Source organism: Hypanus sabinus, chromosome 16, assembly GCF_030144855.1.
Source record: "Hypanus sabinus isolate sHypSab1 chromosome 16, sHypSab1.hap1, whole genome shotgun sequence".
Classification (NCBI taxonomy): Eukaryota; Metazoa; Chordata; class Chondrichthyes; order Myliobatiformes; family Dasyatidae; genus Hypanus; species Hypanus sabinus.
The window spans coordinates 16,951,228-16,972,331 of record NC_082721.1 but is presented as its reverse complement, the minus strand read 5'-3'; the positions used below and the strand labels follow the sequence as shown (position 1 = coordinate 16,972,331).

Here is a 21,104-nt window from a genome sequence, read left to right as displayed (position 1 = left end):
TCATCACTGTACCATGGAGGATTTATGATTACTACTGTAATTTTAATCTTTTCGTGAAGGCGTTAGGGAAATTATTCAGTTTTTGCTGTTTTCCCCTGCCAAATCTCTCAGTAACAGGGTGTGCATATTTAGGCAAGTCATTAACCTGGGCTGCTGATTTTTTTTAAGGAGGGACGCTGTGTTGGGAAAAGAGAAACTTGTGTTGAGTGGCGAGGATTGAAGCACGCTTGTTCGAGTTTCCCTGAATCAAATATTCTGAGAAAGGCGTGATGTTGGAAGTTTGTTGTAGTGACTGAAATCTGTTTTTTGCACGATTTTATTCATAGAATTTTAACGCTTGGCGCAGAGGTGCGTTTTGCTCAGAGATGAAAGGGATTTTGTATATGGGTGGAGTTTTTTCCATTAGCTAATCTTTAGTCCATAAACTTAATTGATCACATGGTGCAAGATTAATAAAAGGGAGCAAATTCTTTGTGTATAGCTGTTTTATTTAGTCTTTTTTGGAAGTTACATGTTCCGTGGCCATTTTAGAGGATATCTCCTGAGATATATCAATAAAGTTGAGACGGGGAAGAGAGCAAACATGATTGCAGAGCTTGGTGTGAAGGGAATGGCTCATGCATTTAAATGTGGGGAATGATGTTCATGTTTACTTTTCAATTTAGTAATTCTGATCTGAGCCAGAAGAGTGAATTTCTGGAATGAAGTTCTCTTGTGAAATCAAATAAAAATGTTTAACTAATTGCTTCATTCTTCAGGGAATAATGCTTGGGTCTCAGTTTTTGGTTGGATATGTTTGGATTATCAATTTGTTAACCGTTCCTTCAAGTTGATCATCCAAACATATCCAACCAGAACCCAAGACCTAAATATAATTCCCTGTGGAATGAAGCAACTGTTTAATGCCAATTGAACCACAGCTATCCTCATCACTAAGGCATGCAGGCTTGATTCTGTCCCAGTGATTTTGGGAAACCCGTTTGGAATGGGAAGCTAAGTTGTGCAATTCTGTTTTTAGATTGTTGAAATATGGATTTTGGCTGGCTATATCTAGAGTTGTCCATCACTGGCGCTGTGATTAATCTGGTGGGCTAATAAATTAAGATAGTGGATTTAAGTTCAAACTAGCTTCAAATTGCTCAAGAGCAAATTGGTGCTCATTGGATCTCCTGCTGTGGTGCAATGTAATTACTAATCAATGGAGAGTAAAAATTATTGATTGGATTGTGATGGTTTACGTGATGAACTTGGTACCGCTATGCTGGACAGGAGGACTGGCTGCAAAATTTCACACGAAAGCTGACACACCTAAATCCTTCCATTCTGTTCAGCAAATTAACAGTTATGTTGCAAAAATCAACCTAATATCCTCATCTAGTGTTAGCGTCAGATTTCGATGTCGCTGCAGGGTAAGCTGATTCCCTGTGGGACAAGTTTGTAACATGGATTTGTGGGGAAATTTCCCTATCCTCAACCCTGTTCTTCCATCACCCATTGGTAATAACACATCAAGAGGCAACAGTGCAAGTGGCTGTCCTATCAGCCCTTTAATTTTGACTCTGATACAAAGACCACTTAGGACCTAAAGAGCAAAACTAAGTAATTTCCAAAGCAGTGGCATTCAAAAGAGACTCCAAGTTCAGATTAAATTTATTATCAAAGTACACATACGTCACCATATACAACCCTGAGATTCATTTTCTTGTGGGCATACTGAAAAAATCCACAATAGAATTATAACCATAACAGAATCAATGAAAAGACCACACCAACTTGGACATTCAACCAGTGCTCAAAATACAACAAATTGTGCATGTATGAAAATAAAGAAATAATAAATGAGCATTAGGTATTGAGAACATGAGGTGAGTCCTTGAAAGTGAGAATATAGGTGGTTGTGGGAACATTTCAGTGATGGGGCAAGTGAAATTGAGTGAAGTTATCCTCTTTCGTTCAAGAGCCTGATGGTTGAGGGGTAATTACTGTACCTGCAACTGGTGGTGTGGGTCTTGAGGCTCCTGTACCCCCTTCCAGTTGGCAGCAGTGAGAGAAGAGCTTGCCCTGGGTGGTTGAGGTCCCTGATGATGGATGCTGCTTTCCTGTGACAGTGTTTCCTATAGATGTGCTCAGTAGTGGGGAGGGCTTTACCTGTCATATTTTAAACAATAACATCCAACTCACTGACCTCTGTTGATACCCCTGCCCCCCACCCTTATCCCCATCCCTATCTATTATTTTAGTCTGGTTCTCTTTCTCTCTTTTTCTCCCCCTCACTATAATCTCTCCCCCCAGCCCTACCTTTCTTTCTCTTTTATTTCCCATAATTCTCCACCTTCCCCCTAGCCCATTTCCCTCCAGCCTATCACTTCCCAGCTCTCTAATTCATCCCTCCCCCCACTTCCTATTCCCCCCTCAACCATCCCATGTTACTTCACTCCTGATGAAGGATTTCGGCCCGAAACGTCGTTATTACCTCCTCCCATAGATGCTGTCTGGCCTGCTGAGTTCTGCCATCATTTTGTGTTTTTTGTTAGAAGTATTATAGACGGATGAGTATGGTTTTTTTTTAAAAAGGTTGGTTTCTATGTTGACTTTGAGTGGACTGGGTATCAGGAGGTGTAAATGTAGCTGTATGTTTTCTATAGCTTGAGTTCTAGGGCCCTTCTCGGTATGTATTTGGATGAGTATTTCTGTTTTGGTAGGAAAATGGTGTACATGGATGTGAGGGCTATGGTTCAGGTGTAGGTCAAGGCAGAATAACAGTTAAGCACTTACTAAATGGGCCAAAGGGCATATTTCTGTGCTAACATGAGGAAATCTGCAGATGCTGGAAATATGAACAGCAACACACACAAAATGCTGGTAGAACGCAGCAGATTAGGCAGCATCTATAGGGAGAAGCGATGTCAACGTTTTGGGCAGAGACCCTTCGTCAGGACTAACCGAAAGGAAAGATGGTAAGAGGTGCTCTTACTATCTTTCTTTTCGGTTAGTCCTGACGAAGGGTCTCGGCCCAAAACGTCGACATCGCTTCTCCCTATAGATGCTGCCTAACCTGCTGCGTTCTACCAGCATTTTGTGTGTGTTGCTGTTCATATTTCTGTGCTGTAGTGTTCTTTGACTCTTTCTGCCAAAGTTTGTTTATTTATTAAGATGCAATGTGGAGTAACCCTTCTGGCCCTTTGAGGCTAGCAGTCTCTGAGTTAACCCTAGCCTAATCATGGGACAATTTACAATGACTGATTAACCTACCGGTACATCTTGGGACTGTGTGAGGAAACCCACGCAGTCATGGGGTGAATGTACAAACTCCTTGCAGGACAGGTGGGAGTTGAACCTGGGTCTCTGGTACTGTAAAGTATTCTGCTAACCACTATGCCACCATGACGCGTGGATGTTGAAGGTTGCACTATGCTGTGGGATTCCAAAAACCACAATTGTGTGCGGAATTTAGAAGTTTAATTTGAACTAGATATTTTATTATTCCATATTATTTTCAGGACTGTGATGGCAACTTACAAAATGAATAGAATTTTTCTTTTCTTGTTTGAGCATCCAGGGCAAGGAATATTTCTTTTAAAAGTTAAGCCAGACCATCTCGGAGATAAATTGAGGAATTGATCTAGATGCAGAGGGTAAGAAAGTTCAGAACAGTTGCAAATAGTAATTGATGCCGCCAGCGGTTAATTTTTATATCAAATTTTGATTTTAATCCAAAGGTTTGTGTGTAATATGGACTTGCCTTTGATCAGCTATGAGTTAAATGATACTTTTGAAAGCCCTTCCTTTCTCAAATCTACTTTGACAATGTGATTATGAAGCCACAGCAGTTCTGGGGTTGAATCAATGGATTATTGATACTGGATTAACCTTTATTAATGCAGCCTATTTAAGGCATTTATTTCAAATGGGAGTAGAATTAGTGTAAATCAATGATTACAATCAATGCTTTCTGTCCAGTGATAATGTTGGAAATGAACTCGGCAGTGAAATTAAACTCGGAATCAAACTCAGACCTTACCAAGTGATCGCTGAGTTCCTTTAAGTACTCACTCACACTCCTGACTCGGCTGACCTTTGAACTTTCTTCCTCGTTCGTTAACCATGCCCAGTTCAGGTCACTGGATAGCTTACTCCGCTTGTTGGAGGGGTTATGGAGGTTGGCAAAAAAAAGTAAAATTCTAGCTGCAGTGGGACAGTTTTCACAAAATAAAAAGCAGTTGCAGCCAGTGCAATGTGTTCAGTCGCACTGGTAATATTTGTGGTGAACTCTTGTCATGGCACTTGTAGACTGAAGAAGCAGGAAGGTTGTTGACACCACAGGTAGATAATGAGTATTAAAAACAGGAGGAGTAGCACTGGTCAAGTGATGCAAGGTGAAGGGATATTTGATACTATGGGGGGGGGGGGTTCATAAATATTCTGCTGAAATAGTGGGAAATTCATTTAATCTTTGATCAGTTTTAAGAAATTAGAGTTTATAAAAATAGTATTAACTTGTTCCTAAATAGCCAGATCCCCAATATGGTGGAAGGAATCTTCAAACTTTATTTTGTGTAGAGATGCAGCACTTTCTGGCCCAACGAGTCGGCGCTGCGCGCGTACAACCACGTGACCAATTAAATTACTAATCCGTGCCTCTGGAATGTGGGAGAAAACCAGAGCAGCTGCAGGAAGCCCACATGTTCATGGGGACAATTTATAAACTCCTGGATATTGAACCTGGCCGCCAGTGCTGTGATAGTTCTGCACTAACCGCTGCGCTATCATGCTGCCTGACAAGAGTGTAAAGGAATCCTCACGGAGCATAATAATAAGTACTTTATTAATCCCAAGTGGGAAATTCTTTCATTACAGTAGCAACGTTTAAGATCACACTTAGTAGTGTGCAGAATTAACTAATAATAAAGTACCGAATAATAATGAGTGTCTGTCCGCTCAGATGCTCTTGAAGCTGGGCATGGTAGCAAGGCAGTATGGGAAATGCACATACAGCCAGGTCCCAGTTAAGCACAAAAACACCGCGCTCCGGTATTCCCTCTGCGTCTCAATCAGTGCACTAGGCTCGCCGTATCTTATTTCCCCAGGACCCCACGCCTCCCCTGACGATCGCAGAAATAGAAGGACTAAACCACCTCCCAACCCCCAACTTCAACGTCCGGTCCAGCCCTGTAGCCTCAACGTTGCCCCCTAAGCTCCTGTGGGATCTTAGGCCACATCTCAGCAGTAGCATCAGTTGGCATAGCTCAATCAGCTGGTCTCTGGAATAAACACAGCCTTCGCTCCAAACGCAAGGCGGCCATCACAAATGGTCCTGGCACACAATAATCCAGAATGACACCCAAGAAAACATAAAAATAACAAAATAATATGAAAAAGAGCAAATACAGGAGCTACTGCCACTAGCACAGCGCCATCTCAACAAGTATGAAAACGTGTATCTCAATGGGGAAAGTGGTGGTGGCATTCGTCGGTCTTGAGAGACCATGGATCTGCGCCTGGAGTTTCCAGGGGGCAGGCCTGGGCAGGGTTGTATGGGAGACTGGCGGTTGCCCAAGCTGAAGGCCTTCCCCTCTCCATGCCACCGATGTTGTCCAAGGGAAGGGCACTAGGACCCAAGCAGCTTGGCACTGGTGACGTCGCAGAGCAATGTGTTGTTAAGTGCCTTGCTCAAGGACACAAACATGCTGCCTCAGCTGAGGCTCGAACCAGTGACCTTCAGGTTACTAGTCTGATGCCTTGCCCACTAGGCCATGCACCAACACAATGGGGAAAGTATGAAGATTAATTTGATCAGAGCTGGGAATATGAAGAAAGTTTTTAATAAACAGTGAAATGTTAGTGAGGAGGAAAGAATCACGATGGTGGAACGCAGAAGAGGTGACATGAGAAAGCAGTGAATGGGATGGAAAACTCAATTGATGGGCAGCTAAAGGCTCAGGCACACTTTCAGACCAAATAGAGGTGTTTGCAATCAAAGAGGTCCTCCGTTGAGCACAGTTGACCCATGGATGTTGCATCCCAGCTGACCGCATGCTACGAAAGCCAGGGCAGTATGATATAGAGAGCAAGCTGTAGTAGTCCATGTTGCAGGCTCCCCCTCTCTGTGCAGCTGATGAATGCAAAGGAATGGCAGAGACCAAGACAGTTTGGCAGCACCAGCTTTGCAGGAAGAGACAGACAGTGTTGAACTCGTCCATCTTATTTCCCACGGACCCCACGCCTCCCCTGATGATGGTGGGGATAGGAGTTCCTTAGGGACTCCAGCTCCGGATTTTTCTTCAGGGTTTACTCCATGAGTTGGTAGAATCGGAGGTTTGAGGTCAGAGTTTTCCTTCTCTGAGGTGAGCTGCCAACTATGGCTGACAAGCCATGAAGCAATTGGATTTATGGTGCCAGTAATCCACCAATGCTCCTTCTCCTGTCAGTAGAAATGGTTCTGCTGGGCTTAGTAGCTAAGCCACATGTGAAGACCAGGAGCTGGACTTGATTATCAGAGGCTATTTGAGATGTACACCATTGGGAACATTTAGAAGGTAGTGGGAGCTTATCCCCACTACCACCCCCAGCTGTAATAGTCTTAAGGAACCGGGTATTTGCAAAATAATCTATGTATTTGTTATAACTTGCTTAACATCTCCAAAATCCAATTTGATGATCTGTATTCAGTGCTCATGGTGTAGTATCCTTTAGCAATGTGGTGGAAAAAGCAAGACTGTAACTGTGCTATGTCCTTTGCTAAAATGGAAGAAATAAAAATGAGTCAATGCATCATGGAGGGAGTGCTTGTGTCCCTGGATGGTGGGAAGAGTTGGAGGGTCAGCTGTTGAAGTTTCTGCAGTTGTATCGAAGAGGACCGGGGAATGGCGTTGGTGGAGATAGAAAAGTGAATTAGGGAGTCGTGCAGGGAAAAGCTTCCTCTGGAAAGCTAGAAGGAGAGTGGAATTTGACCTTGGGGTGAATTCTGCAAATATGTCACGGGAGATGGAAGATGCTGGAAATCTGGAGCAACTAGAGGTTCAGGCACTCTTGTTGGAGGAACTCAGCAGATCAGGCAGCATTAATAGAGAGAATTAGAATCAGGTTTATTATCCCTGACGTATATCATAATATTGTTTTGCAGCAGCAATACAGTGCAATACACAAAATATACCATAAATGACAAAAGGAAATGTATATTAAAAATTAAATAACTAGTGCAAAAAAAGAAAAAGTGAGTTCATTGACTGTTCAGAAATCTGATGGTGGAAGGTGGTAAGGAACTTCCTAAAACGTTGAGCGTGTGCCTTCGCGCTCCTGATGGTAGCAATGAGAAGAGATCATATCCTGGGTAGAGGGACCATCCTTAATGGGAGAAGAATTTGGTGAAACGAGTGAGAATGTTTTAAAGGAAGGAATTGCTGCAAGACTAATATTGACAGGTGTGTGATGTGTAGGGCCTGCTTCCATCCTGTACGAATGGCAGTGCCACCAAAACAGTGCCACCCCAAAGATAACAGACCCTATTTGGTTAGACTTCATGCTGGATGCTGCCTTTTTGAGGCATCACCTTTTGAAGATCTCCTCGATGACTAGTACCCCTGATGAGAATAATGGACAGTCAACATTTTGGGGCATGACTGTTCATCAGGACTGGGAGGACAAAGGGCAGGTATTCAATGCCTGCTAAAGAAAATATTAAAAAGTTACATTCAGTTTCCAAATGGCAGCAGCTGCATTAGTATTGCAGACCAGTAAGGTGGAGGTACTTGGGACTGTGAATTTTTTTATGTTTGTTTTAGCATGTGAGTTTTTTATTCTAGTGGCTAGAGCCTGACATTACCACATAACACCATCTGTTTAGGCAGACTCTGATTGTAATCGCAATGCTGTTTCCAGCACCAGGGGGAAAAGATATGAACATTGGACTTAAAGGTTATTTAAAGGTCACAGATATTGATTTCAATTCTTATAAATAATGAATACGAACAAAGTTCAGAGAGTTATGTATATATTTCTTGTGCTCTAAGGATGAGTGAGCCAGACTGGGTTAAGGTATCTATAGCACAACCTTTTTGTTCTCTTTTAATCATTGTTATTCCACTATTTGTTTCCTCAGCTTTTCTGTCACCTTTATTCTCTTCTATTTATTCCTTTCTTTAATCTACTTTTCTCTTAAGTAGTTTGAAGAGCAGGAATTATCCCTGTGTCTAGGCCAATAACTACCCATTACTTGACATGTATACCTCCTGTACCTAATAAAGTGGCCACTGAGTGTATGTTTGTGGCCTCCTGCTGTAGCCCATCCACTTCGACGTTCGGCATGTGCATTCAGAAATGCTCTTCTGCACACCACTGTTGTAACGTCAGGTTATTTGAGTTACTATTGCCTTCCTGTCAGCTTGAATCAGTCTGCCCAATTTCTTCTGACCTCTGTCGATAACAAGGCATTTTCACCCACAGGACAGCCACCCATGGGGTGTTTTTTAGGTTTTTTTTTGCACCATTCTCTGCAAACTCTAGAGCAGGGGTTCAAACCTGGGGTGACCCCTTGCTGAATGGTATTGGTCCATGGCATGAAAAAGGTTGGGAACCACTGCTCTAGAGACTATTGTGTGTGAAAATCCCAGGATACAATCAGTCACTCGAACCACCCTGTCTGGCACCAATAATCATTCCCTATTCTGATGTCTGGTCTGAACAACAACTGAACCTTTTGACTATGTCTGCATGCTTTTGTGCATTAAATTACTGCCACACGATTGGCTGATTAGATACTTGCATTAATGAGCAAATGTACAGGTGTATCTAATAAGGTGGCCACTGCATGTATATAAAACTGGTCATTATCACATTGCAACCTAATCTGTGCAAATTGACTGCAGTGTTTCTCTGGCTGGCAATCAGTGGTGAGTGGTGTCCCGCAGGGGTCGGTGCTGGGCCCGCAACTGTTCACGATAGACATTAATGATCTGGAAGAGGGAACAGAGTGTATTGTATTTAAGCTTGCTGATGACGACTAAGTTGAATGGAAAAGCAATTTATGCAGGGCATACAAACAGTCTGCAGAGGATACGGAGAGTCTGCAGAGAGATACAGATAGGTTAAATGAGTGGGCAAAGATCTGAAAGATGGAGTACAATGTTGATAAATGTGAGATCATCCACTTCGGAAGGAAAAATGGAAGATCAGATTATTATTTAAACAGTGAAAGATTGCGGCATGCTGCTGTGCAGAAGGACTTGGGAGTGCTTGTGCATGAATCACAAAAGTTGTTTTGCAGGTGCAGAAGGCTATTAAGAAGGAAAATGGAATATTGGCCTTCATTGCTGGAGGGATTGGATTTAAGAGCAGGGAGGTTATGCTGCAACTGTACAGGGTACTGGTGAGGCTGCATCTGGAGTACTCTGTGCAGTTCTGGTCTCCATACTTGAGGAAGGATATACTGACTTTGGAGGCAGTGCAGAGGAGATTCACCAGGTTGATTCCAGTGATGAAGGGGTTAGACTATGAGGAAAATTGAGTCCCCTGGGGCTGTATTTGCTGCAATCCAGAAGGATGCGAAGAAATCTTATAGAAACATATAAAATTATGAAAAGGATAGATCAGATAGAAGTAGGAAAATTGCTTCCACTGGTAGGTGAGACTAGAAATAGTGGGCATAGCCTCAGATTTGGGGGAGTAAATTTAGGATGGAGATGAGGAGAAACTGCTTTTCCCAAAGAGTGGTGAATCTGTCGAATTCTCTACCCAATGAAGCAGTGGTGACTACCTCAGTAAATATATTTAAGACAAGGTTGGATAGACTTTTGCACACTAGGGAAATTAGGGTTATGGGGAAAGGACGGTAGATGGAAATGAGGCCATGGCCAGATCAGCCGTGATCTTATTGAATGTTGGAGCAGGCTCAACGGGCCAGAGGGCCTACTCCTGCTCCTATTTCTTATATTCTTATGATTCCAACACCACTGTGGTTCAAACCTACTTCAGTGGCTAAAAACCTCTGGAAAGGTGCTGTGTAAATGCAAAGATTTTTGGTGCTCACATCCAAACAACTGTAATGCTATTACTTCAGATTCTGTTGTTGCTCTCTGTCAGTTTCAAATGCAGCACCATATCTCACTGCAATTGTTTTGTGAGTCCTTGACATCTGTACCTGTTCTCTTCTCCAGTGTGCAATTAATGCTACTCCAATCTGTTGATATGATACTTAGTTGGCCCAAATTAAATGTTCCTGCATAATTTTCCATATACACTCTGTTAAAATGTTTGCCTGATTTTGTGAATCTCTGTTGGAAGCCCAGCAGCTGAGGCTTGTGGATCAAAATAATACATGAATATTCTATCCATTACTAAAAGATGTATTTAAAAATAAGTAGTGCAGGAGTAGTGACGTGGTGTTAAGGATTCATTGTCTGTTCAGAAATCTGATGGTGGAGGGGAAGAATTCCTATAACACAGTGTGTGTGCCTTTGGGTCCCTGGATCTCCTCGGATGGTAGGAATGGGAAGGGGGCATGTCCTGGATGGTGAATATCCTTATTGATGGATGCCACCTTTTTGAGTATTTTCCAGTATCATTGCAATCATCTGAATTTGCACTTGTGCTCAAATGCTGCGTCTTTGGTCAGACTGAAGAGCGATTTATTTTGCCGAAGTAATAAAACCAAGGGTTCAATACGTTTTGAAAAATAGCAAACCTAATACAAGCTCATGCGGAGAGTATGAAAGTGTTGTTCTGTCTGAGCAGTCAAAATGTGATGGGTCTGGACACCTCTCTGTCCAGGAAAGTTCCTTTAAAATGGATCTCTCAGATTTGAGCTTCTCAGCCTCGGTGCTGACCTTCGGTAATTTTTTAGAGGCAGCTGATGGACACTACCCACCCTGAAAACTGCCTTTTCCAATACCCCTCTTCTGGAAAGCACTGCAGGGCTATTAAAACAAAAAAAAACTTCCCACCATCTTTAAAGCTTCTTCCCTCAGGCAGTTAATCTGATAAACTATTCTAGTTAGCCCTACCCCCACCCCCCCATTCACTCTGCTTATTATCCACATCTCTGCACCGCACTGTAAACACTTTAAACCACTTTTTATAATGTTTATATTGTAAATACATGCTGGTATTTATGTATTTGTGCACATTCCATATTGGAATTTTAACCACTAACTTTAATTTTTATATAATTATTTATTCTTTATAATTGACTTTTGTTTTTTTTCACTGCGTGTACCTCCCTGACCAACAACAAAGGAAATTCCTAATACATGTAAATCTTTGATCTTTGAAATGGTTAAATCTTAGGTTTGTAGTCTGGGGAAGGACATGAATTATTATGCTGATTTGCATGGATTTGTCTGCAGATGAATTCTGTATATGCTTTTCATGCAACCTCTGAACTTGGTGAAAATTTGCTTACTTGTACACTGCCTGTTTTTGGTAAATTGAAAAACAAGGTTACAAATTGAGATGAAAGTACAGGAGTCATTGATAAAGAAATCATTGAATCCCGGGGCTAGCTCTCATTTTGAATGAGATAAAGATTTGCAGCTTTCATTTTGAGAGCTGGAAGGAAGTTTCCTGTCCTGTGACCAAGGGTCTACAGAAAGTTCTGGTGGGTTTACCAGCTCAAAAGAAAAAGATGTCTGGCTTAGCAGTGTTAAAGGCTTTGGTGGCAAAGCTTTGTCCTGATGTGCACTTCTGACAGTTTCTCCTTGAGGATCCTACCCAGGTTAGTGGATTTAATGATAAGAGGAGATCGCTTAGCTTGTGAAGTAATCCATACACTCTCCCGATCATAACCACTATATTAATACTTAGTCGAATCTTCCCAACCTTCTGTGCTTTTCAACGCAAATATTTTCAGCTCATTAGAAGTTTTTACTGTGTGTAAATATCTTCCCATCCCGTTTATCAATTGCATGGTTTGTTCCCTCCTTTTCATGAGTCCCTACCATATCCCCCAAAATACAATAAACTCCAAGATGTTGTTCCCTCTCTGCGAAGTGCTGTCAAGTATAAAGTGGTTGTGCTAGTTTTCATCACAACTGGCAGCATAGTGCACTTAGGCCTGGGAATATTGCATGGAGCTGTGACATCAATCCATCTCAAATATAGACCTGCGTAAGATGATTAGCTCGTTTTAACCAATTGAGGCTTATCCGAAGAAGTGATGATGTTGTGGGCTGGTAACCATAGCAGTGTCACCAATAATCTTGCTGTCACTCCTTCTTCAAAAGTCTGCTGCTGCAACAGCCAACGATGCGGACCAAGTGAATCGTCTTGGCTGATAATCAGTCAGACCCTTTAATGACAGGCCTACTGCCACAGGTTATCTCTTGAGAATGAATTAAGAATTATTTTACTTAGTTCTCCATTTTCTTCGGACTGTGACTGAGCTATGACTTCTGAGTGGCTGCAAATAGAATTCACTGTTCAATTGAACACTAAATTCTTATTGTTCACTTTCACACTGAAACCTTTCAACCATAGTTTTCTTTTAATGTAAAGAAAACCATTTTTACTTGTGTGCCTCAAGTTAGCAGAGATTTTGTATCGGCAATGAGTACTGACAGCATTATTCAGAAGAATCCACTGAGAATTAATGAGCTGAGTGAATCATTGAAATTGACTGGACTGAAGCACTCTGGGCTAATCACTTGTCTCTACTTAAACTGATTCACCACTTTGGTTATGTTAGGTTTAGTGACTCCGATACAGTTCCTGCAGTGGCACCACCCATCACTGTGCTTGTAGCAGACGTGGGAAATCAACAGAGAGGCAGGCAAAAGTATTAAAAGATTTAGATTTGGATTTATTTATCATGTGTACACGGAAAAGTAAAATGAAACGTGTCGTTTGCGTGAAGAGCCAATGCCTAAGGATGTGCTGGGGAGAGCACACAAGTGTCGGCCCACATTCTGGCACCAGCATAGCATGCCCACAATGCTCAGCAGAACACAACTACTAACAAAACAGCCACAAAGTGAGCCCCTTTCCTTCCTCCTGCACACCCACATGTGGACAGTCCTCCGTCTCCAGGCCAGAGCTCTTGAGGGCTTCAACCATTAGCCTTCAGCCTTTGACTTCCAATCGACCTGAACTAAACGAGACATGCTGGCAAGAAATGTATATAAAATGCAGCCCTCCCCGAGTTACCTTGTTGCATCTGGACACTACAAAGATTAATCTTCAGGCACCACCTTTAGCAACTGGAGTTTTAAATAATTTTTAACTAGGTACCTATTTAATCATAATAGTGGAACATAGTACAGTACAGGCCCTTTGTCCCATAATGTTGTGCTGAACCAAAAGGCTAACTAGACGTGTCCCTTATGCCTATGCAGTGTCCATATCCTTCCATTTTCCTCACGTTCCTGTGCCTATCTAAACATGCCTCATGTTTCTGCCTCTACCACCACTCCAGGCAGCACACCCACCATTTTCTGTGGGGGGAGGGAAACTTGCTCCTCGCATATCTTTAAAATTAGCACAACCTCCGCTTAAGTGTGCGCCCTTAGCCCCAAACTTGCTGGGGGAATTCCACCATGCTTCACTGTTGGCCGCAGACACGCATCCATGTAGCACTCTCCAGCTCTCCTCTGGACAAGCTGCCTCCCACTCGAGCCAAACATTTTATATTTTGACTTGTGGGTCCAGAGCACTTGCTGCCATCGTTCTGCCCCTCAGTCCGTGTGTTTTTGTGCGTAGGTGAGCCTCTTGGCTTTGTTTCCACTTTAGAGGAATGGCTTTCTGGCGGCAGCTCTGCTGAGACTTCTCCAGACTGTAGAGAGGTGTAAATGAGTTCTGGTGAAGCCAGAGCTGTTGGCAGCGCTGGATTTCTTCTGAATCTTTGTTCTGCTGCATTCAGATTCCGTGGCTGTCCACTGCGCTTCTGGTCCTCAGCCTTGCCTCTTCCTTTGTGCTTCTTCAGAAGAGCTTGGACAGCACATCTTGAAAGTCCTGTCTGCCGTGAAGTTTCTGCTTGGGAGAGACCTTGCTGACGCAGTTTGACTACCTTGTGTCTTGTGGCTGTGCTCGCTCTTGCCATGGTGGAAGAATTGATGAATTGAAGGGTAAACTGGCACATCTACGACACCCTCACTTTTGGCTTGATTGTCCCGCCACCCCATTACGGATAGGGTTCCCCTCGTCCTCACCTACCACCCCACCAGTCTCTGGGTCCAATATATAATTCTCCATAACTTCTGCCACCTCCAATGGGATCCCACCACCAAGCACATCTTTCCCTCCCCTGCCCCCCTTTCTGCTTTCCTCGGGGATCGCTCCCTACGCAACTCCCTTGTCCATTCGTCTGCCCCCATCCCTTTCCACCGATCTCTCTCCTGTCACTTACCCTTGTAAGTGGAACAAGTGCTACACCTGCCCTTACACTTCCTCCCTCACCACCATTCGGGGCCCCAGACAGTCCTTCCAGGTGAGGCGACACTTCACCTGTGAGTCGGCTGGTGTGGTATACTGCGTCCGGTGCTCTCGGTGTGGTCTTTTATATATTGGTGAGATCCGACGCAGACTGGGAGACCGTTTCACTGAACACTTATGCTCTGTCTGCCAGAGAAAGCAGTGGTCACACATTCTAATTCCATGTCCCATTCCCATTCTGAAATGTCTATCCATGGCCTCCTCTACTGTCAAGATGAAGCCACACTGAGGTTGGAGGAACAACACCTTGTATTCCGTCTGGGTAGCCTCCAACCTGATGGCAAGAACATTGATTTCTCTAACTTCCGTTAATGCCCCTCTCCCTTTCTTATCCCATCCCTAATTTATTCATTTATTTCCCTTTTTTTCTTCTTTTCTCTCTCTTTCTCTCTCTGTCCCTCTCACAATCACTCCTTGCCTGCTCTCCATCTTCCTCTGGTGCTCCCCTCCCCCTTTCTTTTACCTTAGGCCTCCCGTCCCATGATCCTCCCCCTTCTCCAGCTCTCTATCCCTTTTTCCAATCAACTTCCCAGTTCTTAGCCTCATCCTTTCCCCTCCTGTCTTCTATCATTTCAGATCTCTCCCCCCCACCCCACTTTCAAATCTCTTACTATCTCTTTCAGTTAGTCCTGATGAAGGGCCTCGGCCCGAAACGTTGACAGTGCTTCTTCTTATAGATGCTGCCTGGCCTGCTGCGTTCCACCAGTGTTTTGTGTGTGTTGCTTGAATTTCCAGCGTCTGCAAATTTCCTCGTGTTTGGTTGTCCTTCGCCCAGTCTGATCCAGTTTAGTTCATTCAGCATCCTGTTTGTTATCTTTATTTAGTCATGTACTGGGTGACGTACCTACAAAGTAATTAAGAATTTATTTGAAAAGCGTAATTACTCAATATGTTACTTTCCTTAAAATACAAAATTTCTCTAACATTCAATTTTTTTGAAGATGAATGTTTGGAAATCTAAATTTTTTTTTACACACACTAATGTAGAGGACAAAAAAAAGCAACTAAAACAAAATTTGTATTTAAAAAAAAAAGTAGGGTGCCTGAGACTTTTGCACAGTACTGCACCTGCATCAGCAACAGCACAGATCCTAGCAGAATGCCACTAATTACAGACCTCCACTTAGAATAACAGTGGAAGGGTTGTAATTATTAGCAATTTGATGTGTAGAAGAGGAAGATTTGGGTCATGTGTTACAGAAGTGGGGAAAAGCCCTTCCCCCTCATTATCTAATGAACTTGTACAGGTGTGAGTTAACTTTAAGGACCAATTAGAATTTTGTAATTGGCATGCCGTGGAATATCTAAGCCAATTTCTGTGCCTCTGGGATGCTGTTTCTTTACTGTTTCCTTGTGTATGTGTTCACAGGAATGGTCTAAAATGGCAATAATGTACTACTATAGGGCAATCATATTGGAAAGCATTTGCTGTGTGCTGAGCAGAATGCAGGTTTAAACCAGAAGAAGACAAACAGTTAATCTCCTTTTCCTCCAGCTTTCATCGCCTTTCTTCCACTCCCTCCTGCTCCTCCCAAGTACTCCAGTACAAAATATTTTCATAAAGGTTTCAATGGGTGTGCAAAAGAGACTCTCAGCCTGCTTCTGGGTGTGAGGGGATTAAATATAGCGCCCATGAACAATAATTTTCAACAAATTCAAATCTGCAGAAATCATATCAGGAAAGTACTTTGCCAATTTCTAATTCGTCTTAGTCCACTTTATTTTGATCCAGTGCAACGCATTGCGCCCATTTTCGAAAACGCATTCCTCATCTCACCGTCACATTTATGTGAGACTAGGAGTTTTGAAGTGGTAACACCTTAACTGTTGTGAGAGTAACAGGAGACTATCCATATACAGAATCATATTTGTTTTGCAATTTTGATGCCTTTAATGTCTAATTGTCCTTAAGTATCCATAAAATAGTGAGAATTGAATTGTGTGCTGAACACGTAAAGGGAAGATCACTTGCTAGCTTACCACGTCCTCTGAACTTGAGAGCGAGACTTCTAGTTCTTATATATGGCTGATTGCATTAATGTAGCAAGCCAGAGCGATGGCAACCCTGTGATTTTTTTTCTTGTGGAAGATCTATAGAAAGCCTGATATGGCTAGTTCTTGGTTAAAATATTGATTTATGTCGCACTATATGCAGCATCGTGCAGGAGTTGCTTTGTATCTCGCCAAAATATTCGTTGTCTCCTACCTCGCTCTTTGGGAAAGTCATTGCGGCGGTTTAGTATACCTACAGTTCCAAAGACCGTAAGACATAGGAGCATTATTAGGCCGTTCGGGCCATTGAGTCTGATCTGCCATTTCACCATGCCTGATCCATTCCTTCTCACCCTTCTTAATGTTTCATTATCCAGAGCATTGTTGAAGTTTCTTGAAGTTCAGGTAAAGGAGAAACTTCCCTGAATTTCAAGGTGTTGCATGCATTAGGAGACATTTTAAAAATTACATTAACCCAACATTTGTAGTTTCTGTTGTCAGACTCAAAGTCACCAATTGCATCCTGACCTGAGTTAACTGAGATGATCTTGCTGAGGTTGGCAGTGATGATATAATTAGCTTTGGGAGTGGTGTCAGCCCAGGCACCTGCTATTTGCTGATGAAGTGCCCTTGCTAGAAAGTATATGTGTGCATGCATCAAGTAATGACTTGATCGGTTCTCTAATTCTAGCCTTGTTGAGTAATGCTCCTCACTGTTTGTGTTTGTTAATGAAGAATAAGCAAAATGCGGTCATAGTGGAAGGCTTCTGTCTCTGCTGCACCCACACTTTGCAAGAAGTCTGTACCTCGGGGCCACAGAAAGCATTGAAAATACAGGTGGAACGAAAGCAGGAGATAAAAATCTGTCATGAGAGGGATGAGGATGAGATTTGATGCAGTCATTAAAAATTACCCTGAAGACTGGGCAAAGCCGGAGGCAAAACACAAATCTCTGCTCCTTGCATTTTAGAGGCTGGAGAAGGCCAGGCCCAATGACAGGCATGTTAATGGAATTTTCTCAGTTGGTCACACGGCTGTTCCTTTGAGATTAGAAAATCAAGCAACCAGCATCAACAAGTCTTCTGTGGTGCATTTTTACAATTATGTTCCCATTAAGCAACCATCTGTAACTCCGATCTGCACCTGTATTCCAGACATGTAAGATGGTGTGACTAATTTTATTGCAAGTCGTTTTGTCTCTTAATTAACATTTTTTTTTCCTTTTCCTTTGCAAAAGGCTCCGTCGCAGTCGGCACAACAGTTGAAGTTTACTACCTCGGACTCCTGTGATCGTATCAAAGATGAGTTTCAGTTTCTGCAAGCCCAGTACCACAGGTAATAAGACTTTCTTGAATTGAAGGTTGCGTGTCAGGCATGCACATTACTAGCAACCATTTCACTTCAGGGATAATAAATGGCAGTGTGCAGCAAATACTGAAAGGTTAAAGTTGCAATTCATTTCATCTAAGCTTCATTGCACATTAAGTTGCCAATAATTTTATTATTAATGCCTGAATCCTGAAGGCAGCTTTTTTGAGTGATGGCTTTAATCTTCAAGTATTAGTTTATTAGACTATTAGTAGTCAGCTGCACAAGAGGTCTGCACACTGAAATAAAACGTAAATGCTGAAAACAGTCAGCCAATCAGGCAGTATCTGTGGAAAGAAAGCTGTTTCAGTCTGAAGACTAGAAAGTGCAGATTTTTGATTTTAATTAACTGTGAAATCAAACAGCGGAAGGGCAGTGTTGTGTGTGTAAAAGTATGGCAGCAAATAATCATGCATGTTGCTAAGACGCGAGGCCTGGAACTGGAGGGAGAGGTTGCGGAAATTGAGTGATGACCTTGGAGGTGTATAAAATCAAGGCGTATAATAGATAGGCTGAATGTACCGTCCTTTTTTCGCTCAGGAAAAGGAACAAAAACTAGAGGGCATAGGTTTAAGGTGAGAGAGGAGAGATTTGAAAGGAACCAGAGGGACAAATTTAAGTATAATACTTACCAGATAACTGCCAAAGAAAAAAGCTGAGACAGGTACAGTAACATCTTAAAAGAAACAAGTACTGTGCAATAGCCTTTAAAGGTGGTCAAGTATCAGGCTAGCAAAGGTTCAGAGCAGCGGCTCCCAACTTCTATGCAATGGACCATTACCATTAAGCAAGGGGTCTGTGGATCCCAGGTTGGACACCCCTAGTTTAGAGGGACAGAAAGGTCAGTCTGTAAAAGTGGGAAGTGGTACACTCTGGAAAGCTGGTTTTGATGGCAGAGTATAAAGTTCATTGTAGGAATCTTGATGTGAAGGAACGGAGGGATCTTGGGGTCCAATTGCACAGATCTGTCAAAGTTGTTGGAGTGACTAAGGAGTTTGGTGCATTTGGTATTTATTAGTTGGGTAATTGTGTTCAAGGTAATGTTGCAAGTTTTAATGTTTTTAAGACTCTGCTTAGACTATGCTTGTATTGTGTTCAGTTATGGTTTTCTCATTATACAAAAAGGTTGAGTGAGCTTGGGCTTCTCTCTGTGGAGTGGAGGAGGATGGAAGAGAGAGGTGTATAAGAGGTAATAGGTTGAGTGGACAGCATCACCTTTTTCCCAGGATGCAGATAGCTAATACGTGATTCCATTCTTTTAAGGAGGAAAAATATAGAGGGGATGTAAGACGTATTTTACCGAATATTAATTGCACTGCCAGGGGTAGGGGCAGATACGTCAGGGACATTTAAGAATCTCTTGAAAAGGCACATGGTTGAAAGAAAAATGGAAGGCAATATGGGAGGGAAGAGTTAGGTTAATCTTGCAGGAGGTTAAAAGGTCGGGACAACATAGTGTGCTGAAAGCCTGCACCGTGCTGCACTCTCCTATGTTCTTTATCCAGTTGGGTTTCCTCTGGGTGGTCATATTTTCTTTCTTTACCCAGTGGTGAAAGTGTCTAACCTGATTGGCCTCTAAATAGTCTTTGAGTGTGTAGGTGAATGGTAAACTCTGCAGAGAATTTCTGAAAATGTGGGAGAATTATTGTTAGATTGTTGTAAGTGGAAGGTTGATGGTTGCCATGGATTTAGTGGGCTGAAGGGCCTGTTTGTACTGTCTCTCTCTAATTTTCTGATGATTTAGGTACTGGGCTCCCGATGCAGAATCACGATAAATGATGAAATTGGCTGTGGCTTCTAAACTGGCACCAGTTTGGAAAACCTGTTGAGATGCTTTCTGTCACTCAGAGAATGTAATCTTGTTAGCTCTGCATGTTGTCTGATATGCATACAATTCCAGTCCCACATACCTGTACAATGACAAGATGGTGGAAATGCTCAGCTGGTCAGACAGCATCCATGTGAAGAGAAACAGTTAATGTTTCAGGGTGAAAATCCTTCCTCATAACAAGGAAAAGGTAAAAATAGTCTTGTCATTGTCATTGTGACCAGTTAAATATTTTTTTGAAGGAGATCTGATTTGGGATTGAGTACCAATAATTTTCTCGTTTTGGCCTCGAGGGAGAGGTAAGCAGCAGTTGGCGAGACTTCAGGAAGTATTGGACTTGCACTTTGACCTTGAAATCCTGTAATTTGTGTTCATCTGCTATGTTGCTGTGATGTTTACAGTGGCTATTTGTACATATGTTATTTGAGTGTAGGTAAGAGAACTTGCATGTCATGAAGATGGAGCTGGAAACAGCCCTACATTCCAACTTGTCCACGATGAATTAGTCCTGTTTGGCACTCGTCCCCCTCAGCCTTTCCCATCCATATGAGGGGTGGCACTGTAGCGTAGGGGTAAGCACAATGTTTTACAGTGTAGGCGACTCTGGTTCAATTACTACCGCTGCCTGTAAGGAGTTCGTATATTCTCCCCGTGACTGTGTGGGTTTCCTTCCACGGTCCAAAAACATGCTGGTTGGCATGTTAATTGAGATTGTAAGTTGTTCCATGATTAGGCTAGGATTAAACAGGGGATTGCTGGACTGTGGCTTGAAGGGCCTGTTCAGCACGGCATATTAAATAAATAAACTATCCAAATGCCTTGTAAAATCTAAATTTAAAATATTAGCTTTATTTGTCACATGCAGTACATCAAAAATACATTGCTTACAACAAAGGCCAACACAATCCAAGATGGGATGAGGGCATGCAAGTGTCGCCATGTTTCCAGCGCTAATGTAGCACGGCCATAATTTACTAACCCTCACTTGTATGTCTTTGGTATGTCTGCCATATTTTGGTGTTAGGCCAGCAAATTTTTGTGGTGTGTTGCTTCAGTACCCAAATACACTGATCTTGCTCGTTTTGCATGTTATGCAAAAGTACAGCTTTTCTAGTGAACCTGGACATTGTAAGGGGAGCAGGCAGAATGCAAGCCAGATGCACGTTTAACAAGCTCTGGCCATTGACCCACCCACTTTCCCGACCTGCTCTGGCCCCAGTGGCACACCCCGCTTGCTCCCATGCATATTCCCAATTAATGAGCTGGCGCTAGATTATCAGAGCTTTAATGCATTTACCTTCAATATTGGGTTGAACAGCAAGAGAAAATGCTCAAAAAGAAATCCAAGCATTGTGGTCTTTTGACCAAGTTAAAGATTGTAATTTTGTATGGTCTAATTTTTTAAAAAATTGTTTGATTGTTTCATAGAATCTTCAGTGATATTTCTAAGTCATTCATAAACACTTTGCAATCATGAAATACATTTGGAAGTGCAATC

At 42.5% G+C, this 21,104-nt stretch overlaps 1 protein-coding gene across 2 annotated transcripts in view; it reads left to right on the top strand.

The window, feature by feature from the left end:
• The window catches only part of LOC132406031 (TLE family member 5-like), a 159,823-nt gene that overhangs the window by 27,303 nt on the left and 111,416 nt on the right, over positions 1-21,104 (top strand). For both annotated transcript variants that reach the window (XM_059991192.1, XM_059991191.1), the window contains exon 2: positions 17,648-17,745. In XM_059991192.1, coding sequence (XP_059847175.1) covers positions 17,648-17,745 — 98 coding nt within the window. The remainder of the gene's footprint in view (positions 1-17,647; positions 17,746-21,104) is intronic.